The 11,209-nt window shown below is 43.1% G+C and overlaps 1 protein-coding gene across 1 annotated transcript in view; it reads left to right on the top strand.

Annotated features, from left to right (window-relative positions):
• Positions 1-501: 501 nt before the first annotated feature.
• The window catches only part of YWHAQ (tyrosine 3-monooxygenase/tryptophan 5-monooxygenase activation protein theta), a 47,515-nt gene continuing 36,807 nt past the window's right edge, over positions 502-11,209 (top strand). Inside the window, exons 1-2 of the mRNA XM_003787383.2 lie at positions 502-633; positions 1,044-1,423. Coding sequence (XP_003787431.1) covers positions 1,130-1,423 — 294 coding nt within the window. The 5' untranslated portion in view covers positions 502-633; positions 1,044-1,129. The remainder of the gene's footprint in view (positions 634-1,043; positions 1,424-11,209) is intronic.

Genomic DNA, 11,209 nt, shown 5'->3' with positions numbered 1-11,209 from the left:
TTAAATTCTGGGTTTAGTGTCTTGAGCTCCAAACCTTTGTCACGAATAAGAAGGTGGAGAAAAGAAAGGCGCTTGCAATAAAACAGCGGGTTATGTCACCCCCCCGGAGTCCAGCCTCAGTCAGGCGGACCAGAGCCGCAGCTGCAGGAGCCAGCAAGATGTAATGCACCATATGCAGCGGCTGCTGCAGCAGGAGACTCGGCCACTGCCACGGAGATCGAGCGCGCCTCTTGGTCTCGTGCCGCACCCAGAAGTGCAGGGGTGGCCGGGAGGATGAGGGGAGTTGGTAACAGCATCGCCATGGCAACAGTGACGTCCTTTTACCCTGGATCTAATTGGAGGAAACCCCGTGGCCGAAGCCGCAGCCTGCCGGCCAACCGAACTTTCCCAAGCCGACCCACCCTCCTAGCCGCCGCTTCCCTTCCCACCCCACTTTTTTCGCCCCCTTCCGCGCGCTCAGTTCTCATTGGCTAATGTAGGGGAGGGGGCGGGACTCTTGGCTGGAGCTCGGCGCGTCATTGGACGACAGTCCGCTCCTCAGCTCTGGAGTAGGCTGAGACGGGAGGGTCCTCGGCTAAAGCCAAAAGCAGATCAAAGTGGTGGGACTCGCATCGCGGTCGCGGAGACGTGAAGGTGAGCGCCAGGGTTGGCCTGCGGCCCCCAACGGGCAGCGCTGGGCTTAGGGACTGGGCGGAGGCGCAGCCCTTAGTGCGGTCGGTCGCCGACGCCGCTGTCCTCAGGGATGGCTCCGGCGGGAAGGTGCTGGGCCAACGGCCGCTTCCATCTTGGGCCGGCCAGGCGGGGGCGGCGGGAGCGGCCCTCACTCGGGCTTCCCCGCGCGCGGGGCCTCCGCGCCGCCCCCGCCTCCTCCCGTCTCAGGGCCCGCGGCCTCTCCGGGCGCCCGGCGGGGGCGGGGGCGGGGGCGAGGGAAATTCAACCCGGCCGCGTGTGCTGGAGACAAAAGCGGGCGGCGGGCCGCTTTGTCTCACGGCGCTCCCCTCCCTCCTTTTTGTTCTCGCCTCCGCCGCCCCGCCCCTCGGCAGCTCTAGAGGAGGAGGACTCCGGATTCGGGTCGGCTCTCGCCTCGCTCTCCTTGTCCTCGGCCCCGGCCCCGCGCCGCCCGCCCGCCATGGAGAAGACAGAGCTGATCCAGAAGGCCAAGCTGGCTGAGCAGGCCGAGCGCTACGACGACATGGCCACCTGCATGAAGGCGGTGACCGAGCAGGGCGCCGAGCTGTCCAACGAGGAGCGCAACCTGCTCTCGGTGGCCTACAAGAACGTGGTCGGGGGCCGCAGGTCCGCCTGGAGGGTCATCTCCAGCATTGAGCAGAAAACCGACACCTCCGACAAGAAGTTGCAGCTGATTAAGGACTATCGGGAGAAAGTGGAGTCTGAGCTGAGATCCATCTGCACCACGGTCTTGGTGAGTCTGTCCTGGCCTTGGTAGGGGGAGAAGGGGCGGCTGGAGTGGAGAGCTTTTGTGTGATGCCTTTGACTGGGAATTTCGTGGGCATGGAAGGAGTATGAGCCAGGGCTTGCCCAATTATCTGCCGATGCGGAGGGTTTGACAAGATGAGCCTTGGCTTTCTATGTTACTTAAGTTCTTGAGACTCGAAGAAGCCGCTTTCACGGGGGCAAGTGAGTCTTTTTTTCCCCAGATGCTAGGTTGCTGGCACTCAGTGTAACTTTGAAGTATCCAAGTAGGTTTGTACAAGACTGACAATCATTTTTAAGCTTCTAGAACTGGAGACTGCTTACTAAGATCTGTGAGCCCTTTAGATGTATTCATAAGGAAAGAGACATAGGCACCTTTTCAATAGAGACTCTGTAATAGGTTTTCTTACCAAAGCTGGTAATAAAGAAAATTTACTTAGAAAATCCAAACAAATGCCCCGTTTTTCAAGTAAGAGGATCTGTTGAGCTTTCCTTGTTAAAAAGGGAGAGGAGGGGGAGTTTGGGCAAGGCTATATCTAAAGAACAAAATGTCCTGGTAAATTTCAGTACTTAGTAACACGTCCTTGCTATCGCATACCTACAGCTTAAGCACTGTGTTGAAGCAAATGCATTTCTAGTGTACACAAGGAACGCTTTCCAGGTTTTCAACTGTCCAGTCTTACTTAGCAAGGTCGACTGTTGGGTGGGGTAGGTAGGTGGCTGCTGTGATTCACCCTTATTAGTGAGAGAACATTTTTAGCTTTGTCATTGCATGGATCTTTTGATTAGTAAGATAAGTTTTAAAAATTTAAATGCTAGCATTATATCCTAGAGTGTTTTTAAATGTTTTAGTGCTGCAAGGAGTTGTTTCTACAAATAAAATAGGAAATACCTGATAGCTTACTTTAAGCACCACTTTTACAAGAGGCATGTAGAGTTTTTGATGTATTTGTTCCACTTTGTATTTTAGATGGGCTTTGAAAGACAAGCATGCTAGATCGGTGGTTTTTCAAAAGAGAATAGAGGGAAAAATTCCTCTTTCCTTCCCACCCTTCTGCTTTGATCCCATCAGAATGATGGGGCAGGAAATATGTTTCCCCCTCTTGTAAGCTTCTTTGACTTAACCGTTTTTCTAATATAGGGACCAGATGTGAAGAAAATCATGGCTCATGGAGATAGCTGGTGAAGGGCTGAGAGTGTGTACTATAGTGGAGAAGACTTTTATTCAGATGATTTATGAAGGCGAGATTTTATATTCATCGGTGTGTTCTTATCTTCCAGTTCCTGCTTAGCACCGAGGAGGCACTTAATAGAAGCCTTTTGGACCTAATTGCTTGTATTCAAAAATTTGTCAACTTGCAAGTGATGGTAGACTTCAGTAACATGTATAGCTATCAACGATGTTATCTACTATAAGAATTCCATATGTTAAGGTTTTCTATGTATGTATTTCTTTTGGTTGTTCTCACATCATATTTTATTGTTTTTCTGTTCAGTTCTTTTATTGGTTTGTTAGTTAGCTTAGGCAGCAATTAAGAATTACCACAAGATTTTTCCTGTCCCTTAGCAGGTTAACTCTAAGCCAAAGGGAATATTTGTTTTATTTTTGTATCTCTTATAAATTTTGTTTTTAGGATGGCAGAAAGAGTGGAAGAGAGTTTTGCTTAGTTAATACGTGGCTTGACACAGAGATCAGGTATATTAGAGTAAAACTTGAATTCAAATGATTTCAATAGGAGAAAACTGAAATTAGGACAGTCCTTTTTTATTTTTTAATACAAGAAGAAATAGAAGACTTTATCTTAATTAATCTGAGACACCAAATAAATAAAATATGTTATCAGTAAAATAATTTGAGACACTGGTTGTGGCTTGGTGTCCAGCCTATAAAAAATGAATTGGGAAAATACATCTTCAGGTTGGCATTTTATTTGAGAGCTTGCTGTGTGCAAGGCACTGTCTGTAGCACTACAGGGAAGTTGAGAACCATAGATTTTATCCACTGGTAATTTATAATACAGAACATGTGAGAAGTATACAAACATAAATAATACAGTTTCTGTAAGATGGTTATGAGCAAAATGCTACATAGTTTGAAGGAAATGGAAACCTCCAGAAAGGCTTTTACCTGTGGCTCAAAGGAGTAGGGTGCCGGCCCCACATACCAGAGGTGGTGGGTTCAAACCCAGCCCCGGCCAAAAAAACTACCAAAAAAAAAAAAGCTTTTACAAAGATAGGGGCTTTGAATTCAAGGCAGAAGGAATGTACAGGATAGGGCTTGTTCAGTGAAGATGTGTCAGTGAGGTTGAGGCAGAGTATGTGAGAGCTGTTGCAGGAGAAAAGCGTGGAAAGGAAGTTAGGAATTTATAAGAGAAGGTGAGCGAGGGGTTTCCTCTATTGGATGGTGTCAGTGTAGCAGGGTCATGGTTTTGTTGCTGTTGACTAATTAGTTTGTAATGTGAACTGACAGGGAGGTGGTAGACTAGTGAAGAAGAATCTGATAAATGATAAATTAGTAACTTAATTCGGAGTCTATCAAAATACTGAGGGGAAAAAAGAGGGAAACCTAAAATTTTTGGACGTGAATGCCAATAGGGTTTTCTCTTCTGTGAACAAGGAGAATTTGGCGCAGAAAAAGTAGGTAAAACTAATAAAAATAACAGGAAGGGGCTTGGCGCCTGTGGCTCAAGCAGCTAAGGCGCCAGCCACATACACCTAAGGTGGCGGGTTCGAATCCCCAGCCCAGGCCCACCAAACAACAATGATGGCTGCAACCAAAAAGTGGCCAGGCGTTGTGGCGGGGGCCTGTAGTCCCCGCTACTTGGGAGGCTGAGGCAGGAGACTCGCTTGAGCCCAGGAGTTGGAGGTTGCTGTGAGCGTGATGCCATGGCACTCTACCCAGGGGGACAGCTTGAGGCTTCATCTCAAAAAAAATAAAAAAAAATAACAGGAAAGGTAGCCAAAATTACAATGTAGAATAGGAGCGGTTCTGGGTGTCTTCTTTTTTTTTTCATAGGATAGGTTACAGTGGAATTATTGGAACCATTTATATGCAGAATGAGCACAGTGGACAACCTTTTAGATATCACTGTATTGAGAGGTTACTGAGCTGTGGAAGTAGAAAAAAGTCAAAACCCAAATGAGCACTCTCATGAGCAAAGTGTTTGTGGGCCATAATGACTAAGACCAAACTCTTAATGGAAATCTGAGAGAAGTTAGAGACTACATCACCAAGTTAGCTCTGTGTCTTAGTTTCACTGTAACGGGATTTTTTTTTTTTTTTTTTTGGCCAGGGCTGGGCTTGAACCCACTGCCCTACTCCTTGAGCCACAGGTACCACCCGTCAGTTTCACAGTAAAAACTGAAAGTTGGACTAAACTTTGTAGGTCTCTTCCAATTCTGATAACTTGAGTCTGTAAAGTTATATAGGTACTACCCATTACATCTTTGCTCTGAGTTTGTTGTATGTCTAACATGAATAGTTTTTAAAATTCAGGTTGAAGAACAGGTCAAAAATATGTGAAGTGTTGAAAAACTGGTGACTTTAGTGAAATGACGTCAGGAACAAGTGGGATGTGGGTGTCATCAGTGATCTCATTGAGTATTGGGAAGAGCAAAGTTTATGTGAAAACTGGGCAATGTGTAAATGTTAAATAGCATGTGTAAGATGTTTAGGAATCATTAAGAACTTGGGCAAGGCTCGGCGCCTATAGCTCAACCGGCTAAGGCGCCAGCCACGTACACCTAAGGTGGCGGGTTTGAATCCCCAGCCCGGACCCGCCAAAACAACAATGACGGCTGCAACCAAAAAATAGCCGGGCGTTGTGGTGGGCGCCTGTGGTCCCAGCTACTTGGGAGGCGGAGGCAGGAGACTCCCTTGAGCCCAGGAGTTGGAGGTTGCTGTGAGCTGTAATGCTATGGCACTCTACTCAGGGGGACAGCTTGAGGCTCTGTCTCAAAAAAAAAAAAAAAAGAACTTGGGCAAAACAAAGCACCTCTGGGACTTGGGAACAAAAAATGTCATTTACAGAGTTGGTAACCGTGGAATAAGAACAGACATTTAGTCTATACAGGATAACTTCTGCCTCAAACACCATGTTATCCTCTCCTGTAGACTAATTTTAATAGAATAATTTTAGCATACTATTTCAGTATAACACATAAATAATTTCAGAAACTAAAGTCTGTGTTATGGCTTGGTGCCTATAGCTCAGTAGCTAGGGTGCTGGCGACATAACACTGGGGCTGGTGGGTTAGAACCCGGCCTAGGCCTGCCAAACAACAATGACAACTACACAGTAAAGTAGCTGGGTGTTGTGGCAGGCACCTGTAGTCCCAGCTACTTGGGAAACTGAGGCAAGAGAATCACTTAAGCCCAAGAGTTTGAGGTTGCTGTGAGCTGTGATGCCACTGTACTCTACTGAGGGCAACATAATGAGACTATCTCAAAAGAAAGTCTGTTAAGATTTTTTAAAAGAAAAATCACTTGAAATAGTATATAGACAATCTATGAAAGTTTGTCATTGTGTAAAAACTCTATTATCTTAATTCAGTAATATGTTTAAATTTAGCTGTGTTCTACATTAAATTAATTTCATCATGAAAATATATCTCTTACACTGGTCATTATTTTTGAGTAAGACTGATAGTGTTACTCTTGAGAGTTAGTGAATCTTAACGTGATTTTATTAACATAAAGGAAAAAGTATGGGCCCTGATTCCAGACCTCTGGAATGAGTTGGGTTTTTTTTGTTTATTTGTTTGTTTTTGAGACAGAGTCTCAACCTGTCTACCCTGGATAGAGTGCTATGGCATCATAGCTCACAGCAACCTCCAACCCTCCAACTCTTGGACCCAAGCGATCCTCTTGCCTAAGTTTTTCTGTTTTTAGTAGAGATGTGGTCTTGAACTCATGAGCTCAAGTAATCCATCCGCCTCAGCCTCCCAGAGTGCTAGGATTACAGCTGTGAGCCACCACGCCTGGCCTGGAATGAGTTTGAAATGTTATAGTTTCACAAATGGCAGCAAGTTTTTTAATCAACCTCTGTTTCTTCATCTGTAAATTGGTGATGGTGGTTTCTGCCTCTATAGGCTTATAGGTAGCTAATAATTAACATTTATTGGGTAATATTTATGGGGCACTAAGCACTATTTTAAGTACTTTATTTTTATTTTGCTTATTTTTTGAGACACAGTTTCACTCTTGCCCAGGCTAGAAGTGCTGTGGTGTCATCAGCTTATTTCACAGCAATCTCAAACTCCTGTGTTCAAGTGATCTTCCTATCTCAGCCTTCCGAGTAGCTGGGACTACAGCCACTACAATACTGACTAGTTTTTTCTATTTTTAGTAGAGATGGATCTCTCTCTTGCTCAGGCTGGTCTTGAACTCTTGAGCTCAAAGGATCCTCCTGCATTGACCTCTCAGAGTGCTAGGATTACAGGCGTGAGCCACCTTATCTGGCCAATTTTAAAGCAAGCACTTTATACACTCGCTTTGTTCCTATAAGTTAGATTGACAGTATGTCTGTTTTAAAGTTGAGGGAACTGAGGTGTAAGGAAGTTAGTAATATCCACAGAGCTAGTAAGTGGTAGAGAAAGAGTTGAACTCAAGTGGTGTGACTCCTAATGAAATAGAACACAACATGGTAGGCCTTAATTTACATAATAGCTGACTTAAGACCAGAATGTAAATCTTTGGTTTTGAGGAATTTGTGCATTTTAATAAATAGACATTAACATTTGTAAGTTAGGAGGTAAGAGAGAGATCTCTGGTGGGCAAATCTCCCCAAAATCTGTAACATTGAAGCCTGTCTTGTATATAGGATATTGCAATAACATTTAAAAATTCCTTAATTTGGGGGGCTTTTGCTCTTGGATTGTAAGCTTCTTTTTCTTTCTTCTTTTTTTTTTTCATTTCTTTCTTTTCTTTTTTTGAGACAGTCTTATTTCATCTCCCTTGGTAGAGTGCAGTGGCATCATAGCTTACAGCAACTTCAAACTCTTGGGCTCAAGTGTTCCTCTTTCCTCAGCCTCCCAAGTAGCGGGAACTATGGGAGCCTGCCACAACATGCAGCTGTTTTTAAGAGATGGGTCTTGCTTTTGCTTAGGTTGAATTTCTGAGCTCAAGTGATCTACCTGCCTTGTGCCTCCCAGAGTGTTGGGATTATAGATGTGAGCCACCATGCCCCCACACCCTGGCTGATTGTAAGCTTGAAGCCAAAGGATTTTGTTTTGTTTTGTTTTTGGAAGAGGGCAATGAGATGGAATACTGTTAAGTAAAAGACTAGATCAGTGTTTCTCAACTTGGGTGATTTTACCCAATCCCCAAGCCCACAGAATTTTTGGTAGCATCCAGAGACATTTTTGGTTGTTAAAACTTGGGAGTGCTACTAACTTCTGCTGCTAGGTGTCTTATAATGCACAGGACATCTCCACCCCCAAAACAATTACCCACCCAAATGCCAGTAATGCCAAGGTTGAAACTTTGGGTTAGATCATAAATAAGATGAGCTGTATACATTGTACTGAATTGTATGGTGCCTATCCTTCGGATTGTTATTAACATGTTGGCACCTTATCTGAACTCTTTGTCTACACTTAACACTTTTTTCCTTGTCCGTATTGTGTGTATGTTATTTAACTCTACTGGAACTTAATCAGTGGGTTCTGTATTTTCAAAGATAGCTGCCTCATGGCTGCCTCCAAAATCTTGAGATTGGCTTCTTTAAAAACTTGGCACAGAGAAAATGACTGACTGAAATTAATATTGGAATCTATTGGGAAGAAGCATTGCAAAACGATGAACAGTGAACTACTTCCACTTCCCATTTCTTTCCTTCTTTCTTTTCTTTTTTTTTGAGAGAGGGTCTTGTTCTGGTACCTGGACTAGAGTGCAGTGGTTTCATCATAGCTCACTGCATCCTAAAGCCCCTGGGCTCATGTAATCCTCTTACCTCAGCCTGCTGGGACCACAGATGTGCACCACAGTGCCTAGCTAATTTTTCTATTTTATTTAGAGACTGGGTCTTGCTTTTGCTCAGGCAGCTCTTGAACTCCTGACCTCAGATAATCATCCTGCCTCAGCCTCCCAAAGTGCTGGGATTATAGGTATGAGCCACCGCTCCCTGCCCGGTTCAGACTTTTGACCTGTATGTGCCTGTTGAGTTGAATGTTCCATAATGGTACTACCACCTTGTTGAACATTAGATTGTAAACAATTTTTCTCTGTGATGAACAACGTTAGGAAGAATGTCCTCGCTGCATGCTTTGTGCTAGGATATATTTACCTGAATTTCTCGGAAGTGAAATTTACAAACCAAAAGATAATGCTCTCTGAAAAAATGAGTGTACACTGTTAGCAGTGGTTGAGAATGGTCATTCCCCTTACCCTCTACAGCACAGGCAAGTTTTTCAGGTTAAAAGTCTAGGTACTGGGAGGATTGAAATGTTATCTCCTTATTTAGTATTAGATATAATGAGGACACTACCTTGGTTCTTGGGAAGGGCTAGTTTACCAGAAATAATTATTAAGTGTGACACACCATTTCACTTATGAAATGATACAGTAGGCTGGGCACAGGTGGCTCACGTCTGTAATCCCAGCATTCTGGGAGGCTGAAGCAGGTTGATAGCTTTTTTATAGTATTTTTATAGTTTCATGTCTTTGAGTTTAAATCTTTTATCCAGAGAATCAATTTTTGTTAGCGGTGAAAGGTGGGGGGTCCAGTTTCAGTCTTCTACAGCTCCCTAGCCAGTTCACCCAGCACCATTTGTTAAATAGGGAGTCTTTCCCCCACTGAATATTTTTGATTGGCTTGTCAAAGATCAAATGATGATAAGTAGCTGGGTTCATCTCTTGGTTCTCTGTTCCATTCCATAAATGGACTTCTCTGTTTTTGTGCCAGTACCATGCAGTTTTGATCACTATAGATTTATAGTATAGCTTGAAGTCTGGTAACATGATACCTCCTGATTTATTTTTATTTCTGAGTAATGTATTTGCTATTCGAGGTTTTTACTGATTCCATATAAAATGAAGCACTATTATTTTTTAAGCTCTTTGAAGTATGACAATGGTGCTTTAACAGGGATTGCATTAAGTCTGTAGATTGCTTGGGTAATATGGACATTTTAACAATGTCGATTCTTCCCAGCCATGAGCATAGTATGTTTTTCCATTTGTTAACATCTTCAGCTATTTCCTTTCTCTATTCACTGCTGCTTTAATCAAACTTTTAACCCACTGATCGGTATTTCCTGTTTAAAGATAAATAACCACTAGATTTGAAAGCATTGCTTGTATATTGAGTATTTAATGACAAAATGATGATGATCTGGGACTTAAAAATCATTGGCAGGGTATAGATATGAAATAAGTGTCTATGAATTAATACAGTTGCAGCCGGCTATAATAGGAATTCATTATTACATTCCCTCTTCTATGTATGTTTAAGCTTTTCCATTATAAATAAAGGGGACTTCTGGCTGGGTGCAGTGGCTCACGCCTGTAATCTTAGCACTCTGGGAGGCCAAGTCAGGTGGATTGCTTGACTCCAGGAGTTGAAGACCAGCCTGAGCAAGAGCGAGACCTTGTGTCTAAAAAAAAAAAAAGGCCATTTGGCATTTGGCTGGCACCTGTAGTCCCTTCTACTGAGAAGGCTGAGGCAAGTGAATCACTTGAGCCCAGGAGTCTGAGGTTGCTGTGAGCTGTGATGCTATAGCACTCTACCCAGGATGACAAAGTGAAACTCTTGTCTCAAAAAAGGTTTGGGGGGGATTTTCCCCCTAGAAATTCCACTCCTGAGTATTTATACAAGAGAGAAATGAATGCATAGTTCCAGAAAAAGATCTGTACAAGAACGTTGATAGGAGCTTTATTCTAAGAGCAGAAAACTGGAAATAATTCATTAATAGGAAAGTAGATAAACACTGTGGTATATTCATGAATGGAAAACTACTCAATAAAAAGGAATAGACTACTGAATCACACTATAATATGGATAAATTTCAGAAACATGCTAAGAGAAACTACAAAAAGTATATGTGGGTGGCACCTGTGGCTCAGAGGAGTAGGGCACCGGCCCCATATACCGGAGGTGGCGGGTTCAAACCCGGCTCCAGCCAAAAAACTGCAAAAAAAAGTACATAGTATGTGTATGTGATTCCATTTATATGGAATTCTTGAGTAAGCAAAACTGGGTGTATGGTGAGCAAACATCAAAAGAATAGTGTCCTAGGAATAGAGGCAGGGATTGACTAGAGAGAGGCAGTAAGGAACTTTCTGGGATGATTGCTATGTTCTTTTTGTTGATAGGAATTTGAGTAAAACAAGTATGTGCATTTATCAAAACTCAGAAGAGATTTGTGCATTTCATTGTCCATAAATTTGGATTCAAAAGAAAAAAAACTAGTGATGTACATATACCTGAGGTCTTCAGTTTATATGAAAAGTGCTAGAAATGGATATGTGATAAAAGCAAGTATAAAAAAGGTTAATGGTATGTTCTAGGTGGTGGGTATATGGGTATTCACTGTAGTTGTTCCTTGCCATGTTTTAGGGTTATGATATTTCACATCACTGGCTGAATGTCTTTAATACCAATAGCAAGAAAAATAGTGCAACCTACATCTTGTCCTCACCATACAAAAGTATCCGAAGATACTGATGCTGATAGATTGGCACCATAGCTTTTGTTTTTATTGATGGTGAGTGCTAATTAGATTGATGGAGTTATAGGATGCTGTGAAAGACCTCCATAATTTTTTTTTTTTTTTT

This window comes from Otolemur garnettii, unplaced genomic scaffold, assembly GCF_000181295.1.
Source record: "Otolemur garnettii isolate 467f Iridium unplaced genomic scaffold, OtoGar3 scaffold00022, whole genome shotgun sequence".
Taxonomy (NCBI): domain Eukaryota; kingdom Metazoa; phylum Chordata; class Mammalia; order Primates; family Galagidae; genus Otolemur; species Otolemur garnettii.
This window is presented reverse-complemented; position numbering and strand designations above follow the sequence as displayed.